This window comes from Hypanus sabinus, unplaced genomic scaffold, assembly GCF_030144855.1.
Source record: "Hypanus sabinus isolate sHypSab1 unplaced genomic scaffold, sHypSab1.hap1 scaffold_220, whole genome shotgun sequence".
NCBI classification, from domain to species: Eukaryota; Metazoa; Chordata; class Chondrichthyes; order Myliobatiformes; family Dasyatidae; genus Hypanus; species Hypanus sabinus.
In genome coordinates this window covers 328,289-347,624 of record NW_026780309.1, presented here as the reverse complement: position 1 = coordinate 347,624, position 19,336 = coordinate 328,289, and the positions used below count along the sequence as shown (strand labels likewise).

At 41.8% G+C, this 19,336-nt stretch overlaps 1 protein-coding gene across 1 annotated transcript; it reads right to left on the bottom strand.

Annotated features, from left to right (window-relative positions):
- Positions 1-11,336: 11,336 nt before the first annotated feature.
- LOC132387780 (scavenger receptor cysteine-rich type 1 protein M130-like) lies at positions 11,337-17,962 on the bottom strand. The gene is made up of 6 exons (XM_059960151.1): positions 17,778-17,962; positions 17,613-17,648; positions 15,807-15,923; positions 14,876-14,983; positions 12,929-13,018; positions 11,337-11,649 (listed from the first exon to the last, which is right to left on the bottom strand). Exons 1-6 carry the CDS (start codon positions 17,914-17,916, stop codon positions 11,636-11,638), a joined length of 504 nt encoding a protein of 167 aa, XP_059816134.1. The 5' UTR covers positions 17,917-17,962; the 3' UTR covers positions 11,337-11,635.
- Positions 17,963-19,336: the final 1,374 nt, after the last annotated feature.

Genomic DNA, 19,336 nt, shown 5'->3' with positions numbered 1-19,336 from the left:
GCTCACCAGCGAGTTCGCACTGGGGAGAGGCCATTCACCTGCTCGGACTGTGGGAAGGGATTCACTTGCTCATCCCAACTGAAGATACATCAGCGAGTTCACACTGGGGAGAGGCCGTTCACTTGCTCAGTCTGTGGGGAGGGATTCACTCAGTCACCCCAAATGAAGATACATCTGCAAGTTCACACTGGAGACAGGCCTTTCACCTGTTCAGACTGTGGGAAGGGATTCACTCGATCATCTAACCTGAAGGTACATCAGCGAGTTCACACTGGGGAGAGGCTGTTCACCTGCTTAGACTGCGGGAAGGGTTTCACACAGTCATCCCATCTATTAGCACACCAGTCAGTTCACAGTGGGGAATGGCTGGTCACCTGCTCAGACTGTGGGAAAGGATTCACTTTCTCATCTCACCTGAAGATACATCAGCGAGTTCACACTGGGGACAGGCCATTCACCTGCTCAGAATGTGGGAAAGGATTCACTTTGTCAACTCAGTTATTGAGGCACCAGTCAGTTCACACTGGAGAGAGGGCATTCACCTGCTCAGACTGTGGGAAGGAATTCACTCAATCATCTGATCTCCAGATACACCAGCGAGTACACACTGGGGAGAGGCCATTCACTTGCTCAGTCTGTGGGAAGGGATTCACTCAGTCATCTCATCCGAGGGTACATCAGCGAGTTCACACTGGAGAGAGGCCATTCTCCTGCTCAGTCTGTGCGAAGGGATTCACTCAGTCACCCCAACTGAAGATACATCTGCAAGTTCACACTGGAGACAGGTCTTTCTCCTGTTCAGACTGTGGGAAGGGATTCACTCGATCATCTAACCTGAAGGTACATCAGCGAGTTCACACTGGGGAGAGGCTGTTCACCTGCTCAGACTGCGGGAAGGGTTTCACACAGTCATCCCATCTATTAGCACACCAGTCAGTTCACAGTGGGGAATGGCTGGTCACCTGCTCAGACTGTGGGAAAGGATTCACTTTCTCATCTCACCTGAAGATACTTCAGCGAGTTCACACTGGGGACAGGCCATTCACCTGCTCAGAATGTGGGAAAGTATTCACTTTGTCAACTCAGTTATTGAGACACCAGTCAGTTCACACTGGAGAGAGGGCATTCACCTGCTCAGACTGTGGGAAGGAATTCACTCAATCATCTGATCTCCAGATACACCAGCGAGTACACACTGGGGAGAGGCCATTCACTTGCTCAGTCTGTGGGAAGGGATTCACTCAGTCATCTCATCTGAGGGTACATCAGCGAGTTCACATTGGAGCGAGGCCATTCACCTGCTCAGTCTGGGGGAAGGGATTCACTTGCTCATCTGACTGAAGGTACATCAGCGAGTTCACACTGGGGAGAAGCCATTCAGCTGCTCAGACTGTGGGAAGGGATTCACTCAGTCATCCCAACTAAAGGTACATCAGCGACTTCACACCGCGGAGCAGCCATTCACCTGCTCAGACTGTGGGAAGGGATTCACTTGCTCATACACCCTACTGAGACACCAGTCAGTTCACACTGGGGAGAGGTAGTTCACCTGCTCAGACTGTGAGAAGCGATTCACTCAGTCATCTGACCTAATGTTTCACTAGCGAATTCACACTGCGGAACGGCCATTCACCTGCTCAGACTGCGGGAAGGGATTCACTTGCTCATCTGAACTGAAGGTACATCAGCGAGTTCACACTGGGGAGAGGCTGTACAACTGCTCAGACTGTGGGAACGGATTCACTCAGTCATCCCAACTGAAGGTACATCAGCGAGTTCACACTCGGGAGAAGCCGTTTACCTGCTTAGACTGTGGGAAGAGATTCACTTATTCATCCACCCTACTGAGACACCAGTCAGTTCACACTGGGTAGAGGCTATTCACCTGCTCAGTTTGTGGGAAGGGATATACTCAATCATCTAAACTAAAGGTACATCAGCGAGGTCACATTGGCGAGGGGTCGTTCACCTGCTCAGACTGTTATGTAACTCTCGCTTCAGCTATCAGCTTAATAATGGGGGGTGATTGCCCCCACCCACTCCGAGCCTGGCCAAACTTAAGAAATCTCATTTGGGTGGATTCTGCGTGATGTGTCCCCTGCTACAAATCAGTACCCCGAAACAACAAACAGTTCACAATATGTGATCAAATGGTTGGGCTTTTAAATCTTATTTTGACTATAGGGTTAGTAAAGAAAATGAAAATAAAAGAAAAAGGGCCCACTCTCTCCATTCACATCTTCTTATCTCTCCCTGGCAAAAGACCACAAAAATCTCTCTTCCAGACTCACAAGAAAGAACAACATTTCTGTCATTGGATAGCCTCACACTCCAAAACACTGTTATCTCCAGTCGTAACCTAAACATTGCTGCTACTGAGAAACCATTACCTCAGCAGTGAAAGATTACCGAGTGCCCAATACATTAGCAGTGAAACCTTACAGTATGTTACACTTGTGACACACTACCATGTTCACACTGGGAAGAAAGTTTCAATAAGCTTCATGCTGGGTATTTGTCCATCACTGTTGTTGAATGCAATTTTGCGAGTGACTGTCGGTGCTGAACTCTGCAAGTATTGCTGTTGCTCACCACATCCAGTTCTACCCCCTGGTCACTGGGCATGGGTCGAGTTTCTTCTGCTGTATATTCCAATTTAATGTGACTCGAGTTTAATATTCTGGACCTGAAAAAAAATCAGTTTATTTTAAACTCTGTCTCAGGTATTTGATTAATTTATAACACACCTAGTGTATAGTAGAGAGTTAACTCAGGCCGGCCGTACTCTGCCAGTGATTCTGTTACCTGACAATCCGTTTAAATCCTCCCCTGTTGTTCCATTTCGCTCTCCCTGTTGTGATAGGTTCCAAACCGTCACCACTCTGTGGGTGAAGAAGTTTCCCTCGATTTTTCTGTCTTTCTTTTTACTGTATTTTTATTCAGAAGAAGAAAAATCAAGACATACAGAGTGCAACACATAGATACATCTCAACAGAAACTGTGTACATTCATATATTGTAATAAAACTAATCAAAATACTATAGCACATCACATAAAGGTATACCACTCCGTAATCATAAATTTAAAGATAAATCATACATCATAAAAGAAATTTTTATGTACAAAAAAATCAACCCCCTACCAACTACCGAAGGAAAAAAACTGATGGATAATAATGAATAATTAGATAAAAAACATACTTGCTTAAGAAGAAAATATACATAAAATTCTGTGCACTGTTAAGCTTTATAAATTGAAAAAAATAATTTAGGAAAGGTCCCCAGATATCATAAAAAGATTGTTTCGAATTTAAGGCTGAGCAGTGGATCGTCTCTAAATTTAAATAAAACATAATATCATTCAGCCATTGAAGATGTGTAGGAGGTGTAGACTCCTTCCATTGAAGCACGATTGCTCTCCTTGCTAAACAGAGTTAAAAACTAAAACCTGTAGATTAAAAGTAATTCATTTGCAATAATACCAAGCAAGGCAGTATGGGGATTTGGGTCAAATTGGGCCCTAAGAGGTTGTGAGAAGGTATGAAATGCTTTCTGCCAAAACCTTTCAATTTTAGTACAAAGCCAAAACATATGAATTAAAGAAGCATCAGCAGAGTTGCATTTATTACAAAGTGGAGAAACGTTCGGATAAAAACTGGACAGCTTCCGTTTAGAGATGCAAGCTCTAAGAAACACTTTGAATTGTGTAGAAGAGAATGACGAGCACAGGAATATGATTTATTAACCCATTTAAGAATTTTATTCCATCTTTCATCAGAAATATGATAATTTATGTCATCCTCCCAAGCTTTTTTTATTTTATCTAAAAAATCTTGTATAGAATCAATCAACAAGTTATAAATACTGGTAATAGAACCATTAACAAAAGGTTTTAAATTTAAAAGATAGTCAAGTAAATTTTTAACAGGACCGATAAGAAAAATAGTTAATCGGGAACATAAGAAATCTCTAATTTGAATGTATCTGTAAAATTGTGTTTTGGCAGTGCAAATTTAGTTGACAATTGGTCAAATGAAGCAAAAGTCCCTGAGATAAACAGGTCCCAAAAACAATTTATACCTAATTCATCCGAATTATTGTCAGTCAGGGAAGGGATAAAAAAATAATTAAGGAGAATGGGATATGATTGGGAGATGTTTTTTTCTGCAGACTGGAGAAGTCGATCTGCCTGCAGTTCTGTCTGAGATGGTCTTCGCCCCTCTAATCTCTGGGCTGGGGAAGAATGGAGGAAAAATGGAGTCAAGTTAGGAAAAGGGGAAGTACAAGAAGATTTTGGTGTTTTTCTAAATCAGGCAATGAAAGCAAGCATGCAGGTATAGCTGAAGAAAGCGTATGGCATGCTGACCTTTATAACGAGGAATTGAGTATAGGAGTAAAGAGGTCCTTCTGCAGCTGTCCAGGGCCCTGGTGAGACGACACCTTGAGTATTGTGTGTAGTTTTGGTCTTCAAATTTGACGAAGGACATTCTTGCTATTGAGGGAGTGCAGCATTGGTTCACAAGGTTAATTCCCGGAAAGGCGGGGCTGTCATATGTTGAAAGGTTGTAGCGACTGGGCTTGTATACACTGGAATTTAGAAGGACGAGAGAGGATCTGATTGAAACTTATAAGAAAATTAAGGGATCGGACGCGCTGGAGGCAGGAAGCATGTTCCCGCTGATGGGTGAGTCCAGAACTAGAGGTCACAGTTCAAGTATAAGGGATAGGCCATTTAGAACAGAGATGTGGAAAAACTATTTCACCCAGAGAGTGATAATATGTGGAATGCTCTGCCCCAGAGGGCAGTGGAGGCCAAGTCTCTGGATGTTTTCAAGAAAGAGTTAGATAGAGCTCTTATAGATAGCGGGGTCAAGGGATATGGGGAGAGGGCAAGAACGGTGTACTGATTGTGGATGATCAGCCGTGATCACAGTGAATGGCGGTGCTGGCTAGAAGGGCCGAATGGCCTACTCCTGCACCTACTGTCTATTGAATGACGTTGGTAGTTAACCTCCTTATGCACTGCTCCTTTCCACATTATGGGTCATTTTCACTGCTTCTAAAGTGTTCTTAGAGACACACTGTCCTCTAAAGTGAACGCAGAATGGGAAACCATTAGTTGGATGTTCAACTGAGCAGGGTCAGACACCAGAGGTGGGTCTGCACAGGGCAGAGTTTGGGGCTCTTGGACGATGGTCGGGGTAAGAATGGATGATGAGGAGAAGGGAATCAGCAAAGGGGTGTGACAACAAATGACAGAATAGCAACATTTGGATGCTAATTTGCAGAGAAAATAATTTGCTTGTCTAACTGATGACACAAACAATGCCTATAGTGAGGTGCCCCATTGGTCGAGGCACATCTATGTGTTGAGAATGGTTATATATTTTGAGGCAGTTGTTCTTGCTTGTTTATACTGTAATATTACATCCGAATGTTTATTTTAGATTATCCTATCTGTAATAATGTATTGATCATCATATAAATTGTGAAATTCAGTCGCTTACTGCAACAGGCTTGAATTTATGGTGCCGTAATGAAGTTACTGTGGTCATTCATGAATTTGTAATTTAAAGCAAGATTTTAGTGAATGATATTTGCCACTTGATTGTACCTGCATAAGTAATCAGATTGAGTTAAACTGCTGCAGGATCCCAGAATGTGTTGGATTGTGTCTGGTTTCTCTTTGCATTTTCTGCCTATTGCCTTGTTTGATTGTATTTTATGTATTTTTTCGTGTTTTTGTTTTCTTTTTGTTAATCATCTTGTCCTGTATTTCTGCAAGAAACCCCTCTTTTTCTAGGAAGAGGTCTCCAAATCTCAATCAGGTGCTCGATGCTTCCTTGTCAACATCTAGTCTGCTCAAATTTTGGGATGTCTCCCATGGAGGGTCATACTCATTGTTAATGTTTTCTTGCCTATAAATGATTTATTTTTTATTGGTAGCCTCTCAATTAAGATTGCTGGTCTGTATCTCTTATCACAATTGCATTTACACACATGGAGCGTTAAATACTGCTCATTTTTGAAGAAAATATACACTTAGAAGTTTTATCTGACTGTTGTGTGAGTTTTTGTGTTTTATTCAGCTTCTTCCTTCTGTCTAAGGTAGCGTTAATCTATTTAAATAGAGTTTGAGTTTAAATAGGGGTTTCCAAAGTTGTCATTTCAGTTCTTATTTATCTTTGCAATTTTTTTTTCTGACAGAAATGGGACCAAGATATTTTCATTAACAAATGTCAATGTCAGTAGTGATTTTTTTCCTTTGTTGCATTTCTTAACTATTGAACTCTGTTTGACAGATTTTTTTTAAGCCTTGAACTAAATTTTGTCAAAGGTTCTCCTGATTTCTGCACTACTTTTGCTTGTTGATTTTCCAGATATGTGGGTATCAAGAGTCCTGAAGAAGGGTCTTGGCCCGAAATGTTGATTCCCATCCATAGATGCTACCTGACATGCTGAACCCCTCCAGCAGTTTTGTGTATTTCTCTAGATTTCTAGCATCTGCAGATCATCTTGTTTCCCAGGTATATATAAGTTTCTTGAAAGAACAAGCCGGTAATGGGGTTGTGTGACTCTGTTTGTAAAATATAAAATAAAATCATTAGAAAGACTTTGCAAAGAGTTGGAAGGTGTAGAATTTGTGGCTAGAATTAAGGAACAACAGATGTAAAAATAAAGTCCCTACTGGGAGTTGTATAGAGACCACCCAAGCAGTAGCAAAGTATGTGGTCCACAAATTACAATGGGAGATAGAGGGTAATGTTACAATAGTCATGGGGGATTGTCATGGAGTTGATTAGGAAAATTAGTAAGATCCATCAAGAAGGCAGTATCCATTATTAAGGATTCCCACCACCAAGGATATGCCCTCTGTTCAATAACACCATCAGGGAGGTGGAACGTGAGCGTGAGAACTCAGATCAATATTTTAGTAGCATCTGCTTCCTCTCCTCCATCTGATTTCTGAACTCATTGACACTACCTCAATATTCTGATCACTTTGTACAGTATTTATTTCACAGCATATTTCTTCATTTAGTTATTGACCTGGGCAAATCGATCCTTGTGGAGCACAGACCATCAATGAAATCCTATCTCCGTCGTTCTCTGGAGTCGTGACATGGCTGAAGTTCTTCAACGCTTCTGCAATGCATTCCATCGGATTTACAGGCGTATCAGAGCCCTGTGGTCCGGCCTTGCCCGCTTCCACCCCTCACGACTCAGACGTAGGATATTTCTTATTGGAGTGAATAATGTAATATTGCTGTGAACTGCTGCGCAAAACAAGACATTTCACGACATATGTCAGGGGGAATATTCCTGATTTTGAATGTGAGATCTTTAGTATTCACGCGTGGAAATCATAGACAGGGTGCAGAGGAGATTTACAGGGATGTTGCCTGGATTGGGGAGCAAGTCTTGTGAAAGCAGATTGAATGAACTCGGCCTTCTGTCCTTGGAGCAACGAAGGATGAGAGGTGACCCGATGGATGTGTACCTGATGGAGGTGTACAAGATGATAGAGGCATTTAAAGTGTGGCTTCGTTCCAGGGCTGAAATGGTTGCCACAAGAGGACACAGGTTAAAGGTGCTGGGGAGCTGGCACCGAGGAGATGTCAGGGGTACGTTTTTTACTCAGAGAGTGGTGAGTGCGTGGAATGGGCTGCCGGAAACGTTGGTGGAGGCAGTACGATAGGGTCTTTTAAGAGACTTTTGGATAGGTACATGACGCTTAGAAAAATAGAGTGCTACGGATAAGCGGCGAATCTAGTATAAAAAGAGAGCTTTGTGTACATTCCAGAGACCCAGTCAGTGTTGGAGCAGAGCTCTTTGAATTAAATAAAAGTATGGAAGGGGCAAGCGGGACGGCATTGTCTTGTGTCGGCTCCCGGTGAGACTAGGGGCTTCATGCTTTGTCTCATGTGGCGTGGACGAAACGAAACAGAATCCAAAGAAACACATTAGAGAACTTGGTCGAGGTTGCCCATTGTACAAAGCAGGCAGGATGGTGGAGGAATGCTCCTCCTGCCGGATGAGGAAAATCATGGAATCTCAGGATCCCCCCGATGACTACATACGCGAGAAGTGCAACTAACTCCAGCTCATGAAATACCGCATTAATAAGCTGGAGCTTGTGTTGGGTGAGCTTAGGGGAGACAGAGCATTTAATAGATGGAACTATTGGGCAGGTGGTTAGAACCAGAGCAGAATTCGGGTAATCGATGTATGAACACCGAGAAAGGTAAAGGAAGTAAGTACAGGGTCTTTCTGTAGACCTTCGGATACTGCTGAGGGCGATGACATATCCGGACACTGTGGTCGGCTCTGATCCTCAGAACTGTCAGATGAATTCAAGCGGAGCAATAGACATCGGGGATTAGATAATTAGGGGTCTGATAGAGATTCTGCGGCAGCAAAAGGGAAGCCGGAGTAATGTGTTGCCTCCAGGATGTCTCCGGAAGTTTGCAGAATATTCTGGAAAATGAGCGTGAGCAGCCAGAGGTCGCGGGACATGTTGGTACCAATGACATAGGCAGGAGTGAGGTAGAGGCCCGGACAGTAAGTTTAGACAGTTAGGAGGCTGAAGAGCAGGACCTCTCCGGATTACACCCGGTGCCAGGAGCTAGAGAAGGTCACAACAGGAGTACAGGCAGATGAATACGTGACTGAGGAGGTGGTGCAGGGTTTCATATTCTCAGATCATTGGAATCTTTTCTGGGAAGGGAGTGGCCTTTACAAGTGTGACGCGAGGCATGTGAACTGGAAGGGAATCAATATCCTGGAAGGGAAGTTTGCTAACGCTGAAGTGAAGAGGCAGAGGATGGGGCGGTTGCCGCACAAGGAATGACAAATAAAGACGCACTGAGCCCGATGGTTGGAAATGTGACTATTTTAATGCAGGTCGAAACTTAAACAGGGAAGGGCGTATGAATTGGGATCAATGCGTTAAACTATGATATTTTGGCCATTACCTAATGTTGGATCTCTCGGGGCAGGAATGACTGCTGAGTGTTCCGGGAGTCAGATGTTTCAAAAGGAACAGGGAGGGAGGAGAAGAGGTGGGACAGTGGTACTACTAATCAAGGCTATTATCACGGCTACGGAAAAGGTGGAAGTCATGAAGGCACTGTCCTCGGAGTCATTGTGAATGGAAGTCAGAAAATGGAATGGGATAATAACACTACTAGTTGTTTTGTAGTTAACACCCTAACCCCGCAATCGTAACAGAAGCATTGAAGAACGGATGGGGAGGCAGATTCTGATACGCTGCAATAATAATAGGGTTGTTGTGATGGGTGATCTTAACTTTCATAATATTGACAGTCATCTCCCCGGAGCAAACAGTTTAGATATAATGGAGTTTGCTAGGAGTATTCCGAAAGGTTTCCTGACACGTTATGTAGGGAAACCAATTACAGGAGGGGCTGTATCTGATCTGGTATTGGAAAATTAACACCCTAACCCTGCAATCGTAACAGAAGCATTGAGGAACGGATGCGGAGGCAGATTCTGATACGCTGCAATAATTGTTGTGATGGGTGGAAACATGCGCATGGAGCTGGAGGAACTAGCAAAGGCCCTTTAAAAATACTTTGCTTCAGTAGTTAACAGTGAAAACGACCTTGGCAATTGTGGGGAGGACTTACAGCGGACTGAAACGCTTGAGTGTATAAACATTAGGAAAGAGGATGCACTAGAGATGTTGAAGCTATTAAGTTAGATAATTCGCCGGGACCGGATGAGTTGTACACCAGGCTGCTGTGGGAAGCGAGGGAAGGGATTGCTGAGACACTGGCGATGATTTATCGTCAGCAGGAACGGGATAGGAGCCATAGGATTGAATGCTTGTAAACGTTGTTCTTGTGTACAAGAAAGAGAGAAGAGATCATAAATTATAGACCAATGAGTCTTGCTTCAGTGGTGGGCAAGTTATTAAAGAGGATACAGAAAGGCAGGATTTATGAGCGTTTGGAGAGACATAATCTGCTTTAGCATAGTCAGCATGGCCTTTTCAAGGGCAGGTGCCTAATGAAACTGTCTGAATTATTTTGATGATGTAACAAAGCACATTGTTAAAGGTAGAGCAGTGGATTTCAGTAACGCACTTGGTATGGTCACCCATGCAAGGCTCATTCAGAATGTAATGAGGCGTAGTGTCAAGGAGACATTGCTTTGTGGATCCAGAATTAGCTTGCCAAAAAAGGGAAGGGACGGCTGTCCATGGTTCATATTCTGCATGGAGGACGGTGACCAGTCGGGTTCCACAGTGTACTGTTCAGGAACCTCTCCTCTTTGTAATTATTATAAATGAACTGGATGAGCAAGTCGAAGTGGGTAGCAAGTTTACTGATGATATAAAAGTTGGTGTTGTACTGGATAGTCTGGGGGTTTGTCAGAAGTTACAGCGGGGCATTGATAGGATGCAGAATTGGGATGGGAAGTGGAAGGTGGAGTTCAGCTCAGATGTGTGAAGCAGTTCATAATGGTAGGTCAGATTTTAAGAAAACGTTTTGTTAATAATAAGAGGCTTGGCAGCGTTGCGGATCAATGAGAGCTTGGGCTCCTTCCCCACAGGACAGGCAAAGCTGCTGCACATGTTGACAGTGTTGTAAAGAAGGCGCATAGAGAGATGGTCTTCATCAACCGTGGGACTGAGTGAATCCAAGAGCCTTGCGGTAACGTTACAGCAAGGGAAGACCTTTGTTAGACCCCGCTTGCAGTACTACGTTCAGTTCTGATTACCTCACTGCAGGAAAGATGTGGGAGAGTGTAGAGGAAGTTAACAAGGAAGTTGCGGGAGTGGAGTGAATTCCTTATGGGAACAGGTTGAGTTAACTTGGACTTCTCTCCTTGAAGCGAGGGACGAGGAGAGGCGACCTGACGGAGGTTTAAAAGAAGGTGAGAGGAATTGATCGTGTGGATAGCCGGAGGCTTTTTCTCTCCCAGAGCTGAAATGGCTACCATGAGTTGGCATAGTTTTCAGGTGCTTAGAAGATGGTAGACAGGAAATTGCAGAGGTATATTTTTCACAGAGAGAGTGGCGGGTGAGTAGAAAGCACTGCCAGCAAAGGTGGGAGATGCTGATTAAGTAGGTTCCTTTAAGAAAGATAAGTAGATGAAGCTCGGAAAATAGAGAGCCATGCGGTAGGGAAATTCTCGACAGTTTCCAGATAAGAATATTGATTTCGTGAAAATATTATAGTGCCTAGATTTTAAATGTGCAATGTAATTGCACTGACAGTGACATTCACTTTAAAATGGATTACAAGCATCGCTAAAGTATGCTACCTCAATAGAAATGTGCAACTTAATTCAAAGCCATCATATGGAATACTTCCCTCATTTATTATGTTAGTTCCATAGCCTGTCACTTATATTTGATTATGGCAACTTTTATTGTGCCTATATTGAACAATTCTACAACAGCGTACTTAACAGACAATAACGTATAGAAAGTGCAAGCAAAAGGGGGCACAGTTTGTTTTTCGGTCTTCATCGGGCTGATGTGAAGGATGGGAATTAACCGTTGACCATTCGAGCTGCAAGTGACTTGGAAATCCTGAACTGTTGTCGCTCATTTCATCGTTACTGTCAGTCGAAGAGAAAACACGGAAAGCCAGATGCAAGCGAATCTAGGACTTGGGCTCTGCACGAGAGAAAATGACTGGCGTCAAATTGATCACAGAAACACAGTTTCACCAAGCAAACAACACACACAAACTGCTGGTGGAACGCAGCAGGCCAGGCAGCATCTATAGGGAGAAGCACTGTCGACGTTTCTGGCCAAGACCCTTCGTCAGGACTAACTAAAAGGAATGATAGTCAGTGATTCGAATGTAGGAGGGGAAGGAGGAAATGCGAAATGATAGAAGAAGACCCGAGCGGGTGGGGTGAAGCTGAGAGCCGGAAAGGTAATTTGCAAAAGGTATACAGAGCTGGAAAAGGGAAAGGATCATGGGACGGGAGGTACACCAGAGGGAGATGGAGAACAGGAAGAGTGATGGGCAGAATGAGAGAATAAAAGCGGGTGGGGAAATCTAAATATATCAGGAATGGGGTACGAAGCGGAGGAGGGGCATTAACTGAAGTTAGAGAAGTCAATGTTCATGCCATCAGTTTGAAAGCTACCCAGCGGTATATAAGGAGTTGTTTCTCCAACCTGAGTGTGCGTCAGTAGAGGACAGTAGAGGAGGCCATGGATAGATAAATCAGATATCAGATAGTCAAATCTCAATTTGTTGTTTCTATCCATGGCCTCCTGTACTGTCGATTCCCATTCTGATATGTCGATCCATGGCCTCCTCTACTGTCAAAATGAAGCCACACTCAGCTTGGAAGAACAACACCTTATATACCGGCTGGGTATCCTCCAACCTAATGGCGTGAACATTGCCTTCTCTAGCTTCCGTTAATGCCCCTCCTCCTCTTCTTACCCCATCCCTGACATATTTAGTTTTTCCCCGCCTAGCTGAATATCAGGACAACCACTGTCCGTCATGTTCAAACAGTTTAAGGAATAAATTATGGCACTCACAACATTTTTGCGATCGTCAGGAACCAGATCAGGGAGCGATTATATATAAGACATTATTTCTGACGATTGCCGCTGTGCAGCAGATTACTTGTGATGATGACCTATTTTGTTATACTCCAAACATGCTCGTTTATTTCGTATTTAAAGGACTATAATTCAAACAGATTTAAAAGGGGTAAATCAGTCCTTTATTAAATTGAATGCTGACTACAGGCTTTAACAACACGCTTCTTGTAACGGAAGACCCTCACAAAACCACGAGATTGTTCAATCACATAAATACGCACATGTTACGACAATTTTCTTTTCCGGTTTATGATCACAGACAGATTGAACTAAAGTACAGCAAAATGGAAATAAGTGTACCGACCGTGAATATTGGAAAACAAACCTTCAGGTTCTTGTGGAGCATGACATGTACTATATATATAGTCGTTGGTGTAATATTCGACTTCATTGACGGAATGAGTGGATCCAGTAACTAAAATTCAAAGAAATAGATATTCAAGATATTTATTTGGTATTTTTCTTGTTTTTGTAATGAACACATCATTCAATCATTACATCAATGACAGGATAATCTTTACCATGCATGGCATAATCCTTGAATACTATTCAATTGAAGATAAAAGGAAGATGTGTGTTCCACCTTGAATTGATAATAAAATAATCTAAATGTGTACATGGAATCTATTTTATTGCTAAATCGTGTGCGTATTGCTTTTGGAAACGCTGTCATTGACGAATGAAGATAACTACGGCAATCTTGCAGGAGGTGAATGATAACAATATATAGAAAGAAAGATGGATAGACATAAAGTAATACGATGAAAAGGTACCTATCAAGGCTTTTCTTTAAGTGGGGACAGTTTATGTTCGGTTACAGTTCAGTCGATATATTAAGTAGAAGTAAAATAAGCTAATGTGACTGAAGTCGTCATCCAGTTAGCAGAACATGTTCCGAGGGAGAATGAGTTCACGTTTCTAGTTAATGTCTTCGAACTGGAATGTGAGTAGGTATGTCCCTGGAAAGTTTGGAAGAGTGAGCCATAGTTCGTGGTGGGTAAATTATTCGAGAGGATAGTCTGTGAAATAATTTACCAGCTTAAATCACGCTGAGAATATCACGCTCACTTCTGCTCAGCTCATTTTTGAACGGCATGAATACTCCGTGCAGAAGAGATTTAACAGAATGATGCCCGAAGTAGGAGGCGCAAATTTTAATTATAGATTGCTCGATGTAGACTGCTCCTCCTCAGAGCTTTTTCCAAGATCGGAAATGGCTAATATGAGGGAGTTACCTTCAAGCTGATTCGAAGAAATAATGCAGTGTTGTCAGTGGTAATTTTGTTAGGGGTGAAAGCGGGGAACGCCCTTTCGAGGCTGGTATTGGAGATAGACATATTAGGGCCATTTAGTAAACTTTTTACGTGGCCACATGTGGTCAATTGCTTTCTGTGAAAGCAACTAAAGAATGTGTAGGATTGGAGAGCAAAATTGTTCTCGTCTAAGTTAACAGGTCGGCACAACATCGTGAGCGTAATGAACCGCACTGTGCCATGTTGCTCCATGTTCAGTGTTCTCTGTTCTACATTCTATTGTTGAACAGCGAAAAGTTTCGAACAAGGCTCTTCGAAATTGCTGAAAAAAATCCTAGTTGTTTCAGGAAAGAGCAAAGGAAATGCCTCTAATACTCTGGGGACTATATCAGCAGATGCTGGCAGTGTATGCTTCAGATTTGTATTATTAATTGAGGTTCCGTTTAATGATCATGAGTGATATCATACCACTCCAGACTGCAGACTGAGATAGTTGAAACTGTGTTCTCAGCATCCCTCACAATTCATATCTATTGTGCTACGGAACAATAGATATGCATTTTCGTCGTCTATTTACCACATGTATTTATGCCCTCGAAGGTTCTGACTTAATTTCCCACGTTCTATTAGGGGTCCTTACATCTCGTCGGATCTTGCCTGTCACCAACCAGCCTACCCTCCTTTCCCATGCTCCAGCTCCTTATTTTGGCTTCTGTAACTCCTTTACAGAGCCAATAAAATGTTCTGGTTCTAAACGTTGACGGTTCATTCTCTACCATAGGTGCACCTGGATCTGCTGAGTTCCAGTAGAATACTGTGTGCTTTGCTCAAGATTTTCAGCATCCGCAGAATCTCTTTTGTTTATTCTATGATACCCCGTTATTATTTTTGTTACAATTTCATTTCTGAAGTACCTACAGAGCCGTGAGTTTTTGTTGTTTCTTGATTTTGATAACAATATTGGATGAATTTAGACGGTATCAATTTCTACATCGCGGATTCTGTGTCATAATACAGACCTGAATCTTGCATCTCAGAAAAATTCTTGAATGGTGGAATATTCTCAATTTCCTCATAAATTGCTTGGTAAAAGTCAACAGGTAATCCTTGGCCACTCATTAGTGTACCTAATGAAGAGGGAGTTGAGATGAACATCGGCATCAACGAACTTGTACATGAATATTATGATTAAACTAAAATAAATTAAAATGATCTAAGTCAAGATGAAGAGTCAGGGAACGTGATCGTTGAATCGGACAGATGTGTGCATCATGTCCCTGACCAATTAACCGAATAAATTTGACATCAGAAAGACAAAGGGAAAGGTACAGAAGAACGAGTATATTTCCGATCATTGTTTCATAATGAATACACATCACAATTGAATCGATGACGAGTTTAATATTATTATTAGATAGATGTAGATGCCATCAGTATGGCAGCGGATGAAGACAGGTTGGAAATTCACACGTCACTCCAGCACCTAACAGAGAAAGTTTGGCTGTGTCAAAGAAATTTAAAAGCATCGTGAATATTCAATGATAAAATGATAAGAAGAAAAAGAATGGGGTAAATGCATTCTCTTACTTCGATTGGGAGAACCGAATCAGAATATTCAAGGATACACAGCAGATTCTTAAAACTTATACTTCCAGATGTTCAGCGCATGGAAGTATTACAGTGAAATAAACAGTGAAGCAGCCGCTTACCAAATCAGATTTAACCTTCAATTTCCATTACTGCATAATGAAAATTTATCATAAATCCATGAACAGTAAGGGACAGTGAAAGCCACTATTATAAATGTCTCACAGAAGTCAAATTAATTTTGAACTAAAGCGGTAAAAAACATATTTAATTTAGTCTTTTCTGCACAAAAATATTTTTTGTGAATACACCAACAAACTGAAAGCGTCACAATAAAAGGTCGATGTAAAAATTGGCCCTCACCACTGAGTGCTGATCGTCTCCACGTTATCGTGAACAGTATTAAAAACTCAATGATGAATATAATTCCAAGAGTTATGCAGACAGTAACCATGATAGATGGGGTCCAGTTTCCTAAAGCTTTAAACGAAACGCAAAAACATATATTTCAATAAACAGAAAACAAACACTATAGATCCAATGCCACGAAATTTTGAGCGATGTTTAAGGAATTTAATCATATATTCAGTTATCACGATTTTTGAAAGTTATGTCCCTATACATTTAATGAGAGAAAGAGCGGTGCGGAGACACAAGGACTATTTCACAATAAAGCCTGATATGTCAGAAGTATTTCCCAGAGCAATAAATGTTTCTCTAGCCACCTGGTATCAAATCATGATAAACACACCAAGCAACGTCGTGTTCAAATTCCATTTTCCTGCACATTGCTAGATTGGAACAGCAAGAAGGGAAGTGAGTTTAATTTGATGAAAACAGTTCCAGGAAGAAATTATTTCAACATACTTATCCATGTTTTTTTTTTCTCTTATCCGCCTTTAATCAGCAAACAGAGATTTAGCTAATAATTATAAAGATAGTGTTACTCTTGGACCTCCATACCTCTCCTTTCTTCCACCACCTTCCTCATGCCCCTCAGCTGTGGCGAGGAGGGAAGGCCACAAGGGTTAGGAGGGAACTGTGGAAGGGGAGTGAGGTAGGACATTGAGGGAGTGCTGAGGAGAGAATACTGTGGGAGTGGAGTGAGCTAACTCGATTAAGTCAACCCATACGACATGCAATGGATCCAGAAAATGTTGGTCAGCTGCTGATTATTACTGCTAGCGGTCTGTATGTAACTAGCAGTAGTGCAATTGATTTCATTCCAAATATGCATTTATAGGCCAGGTCCACATAGCGATGTTGGTCTTTATGAAGTCAGAGCAATACAGAGGAAAGGGGACCTCATAGCCTTGATACTTCTTCCTCAACGCGTGCATTAAGGGTTCAAAAATAAGACTGAGCACTTGCACTCTTACATAACGTCACCAAATCTCGAATATTATTTAGGGTCGAAAATATTATTCAATTATACTGCCGTTGAGCACACATTTCATGCTGTGCTGTCGCGGGATGACTAAATACTATTCAGGCCATGCATTCTTAGCGCTGATGTTATCAGGAAGAATATACCGGAGCCTTGGGTCCACACAACTGGGCTCAGGAATAGTCATTATCTATCAACAGCCATGATCCTGCTAGGGTGCGTAACTTCAATTATTCTAGTGGTGAACAGATTCCACAACCTATATTTTCTTTCAAGGGTTACACAACTCTTGGTCTCAGTATTAATTTTTACTGATCCATTTGTTGACATTTTTTCTGGTTTTCCATTTGCGTACTTCGTTGCCCTTTGGTGTTTGTTATTTTTCCGCACTTGTTTTTGAGAATTTCTTTAGAATTTCTTTTATGTTTCTTTGTATGTACACTGAATGCCGTAAGAAAATGAATCTCAAGGCAGTGAATGACGATATATGGATATCTGATAACAAATTTCCTTTTAACTTTAATTTTTACTATCTGCAAACATCAAAACTTTCTCAAGACGATCGAATGTGCTACAAGTTGAGTCACAAAAAATGTTTGAACGGGAGTGGAGTTCATGTTATTAAGAATTCTGCATATTCCTGCTTAAAATAATGGGCGAGACAATCAGGGTCCCATACAGTTTCCAAATCATCCATTGTGAACTTAGCAGTGAGGCAATACGAATGATCAATTCTTGATATCTGCAGCATAAAAGCGATACTTAAGCGTCAAAATCCATACCTGAATTGTCGCGTTCAGTAGGAGACACTCTGGAACCTGTGTACAGATTGAAAAGAAGTTTCAACAAACGCATCTCTGTAAGTGTTTATATTTGATGTTTCTAATTACGAAAATCACAAATCAGTTGGAGAGAAATTGAAATGTCAGACAAAGCCCAAAGCATACCAGAACAAAGAACGATGACATCTTCTTTGTGATCACAGTCGTGTTGACCAAATGGTGAGGAACGACAGCTGGACAGAAACGATTCACTTCCGGTGCATTTTACTTCATCAAGCCAGACAGCAGCGGCTGCCTGAGTCATTTTAACATCTTCTGGAGGCCAGAGAGCAAGGCCACATCCTAGTTGTCTGCAGACTACATTGGCATCTGCCAGATCCCAAGAGTCGTCACACACCGTGCCCCAACTTTTATTAACTTGTACCTCAAGCCTTCCGGAGCAGCTGTGAATGCCGCCAACAAGTTGCAATAGAACATCTAGGTATGAAAGAATAAAATGAAAAATTATTTAATAATTAGCCTGGGAATCTCATGTTTGTCAGAGGAAAAATAGAACTAATTATAGAACGCAAGGACAGGCACCTCGGCCCACCAGTTCTTAATCCAAAACTCTGAAAGTTATGCTACCTCTCTTCTGCCTCATATAATCGATATCGCTCAAATATTTACACTTGCCTACTCCAGCGGAAAGCCTATCAAAGTTTATAATTGTAAACATTTCTATATCACTCCTCCAAGCCCGTTCCAAGCAAAATCATGGTTAATTTACGAATAAAGGTTTTCCTCTAACACTCCATTTAAGCAATCGTCTGTCACCTTAAATGTCTCCGTTAATATTTGGTATTTTTATTACAATGATTCAGACTCTCTAATTGACCTGTCTCACCTAATGTTATGCATCTGTTAGGACTAATTTTCGGTCCGCAGAATGAGTCTGAAGTGTTTCCGTCCTTTCTTATCCAGGCAGACTCTGAGTACGTCTCTTTTATAGCCCCCACACGGTTCTTGAAATGCGACGAATGGCAATATAAATAATGTGAAACCATTGCCTTACATAACCAGAAACACTTTATGCAGTCAATTCATCGTTGAATGACCACGCAACATATCTTATTCCTACCATCAGTGTCCGATTAATGAAGGCAAGTCACAGACCTTCCTCTTCAACTCATACCTCATCACGAAATACTCAAACACATGACGAAGACACTATCAGCCACCGTTTTTCTGTCTTTAGTTCATACCAGCGAAGAAAATAGTCGAATACAGCTCATGCATACCTTTCAATCCAACCATATATTGCGGGTTTTGAACATACGTCGTCCTATGTTCTGTCTAGTTAACCACTTGTGTTATTTTGGTAATGTAACACAGTATGGCTTGAAGTTTCCTTTTCTCATATTTCCAACCCAATAGATATCTTTATCTATTGACCGCAGCCTTTATTCAGCTCTCTATATTGCCCAGTAGCCCGACAGCATTTATATATGCCTCTGTTTACATATATTTGCTTCATTTATTTTGATCAAACCAGCAATGTCTCTCGCCTTTGAATATCCCCATTACTTCCATCGTTCACTTCCCTCCTTCCCAGGTAATACCGATTCCCAAGTCCGTCCAGCTGGTCATAAGACAATTCCTGCATATCATTTATAATCTTGCCAGATAACAAATTCTCCCAATTATTTCCAGTTAACTCCAGATATCTTCCGTCTGGGCATGGA

Coding starts and splice junctions, on each gene's coding strand:
- LOC132387780 (XM_059960151.1), bottom strand. CDS start 17,916: ATGACTCAGGCAGCCGCTGCTGTCTGGCTTGATGAAGTAAAATGCACC. Junction 15,924..17,612: donor TACTGAACGCGACAATTCAG/GTATGGATTTTG, acceptor TTTCGTTTAAAG/CTTTAGGAAACTGGACCCCA. Junction 13,019..14,875: donor TTCTGAGATGCAAGATTCAG/GTCTGTATTATG, acceptor TTTGAATTTTAG/TTACTGGATCCACTCATTCC.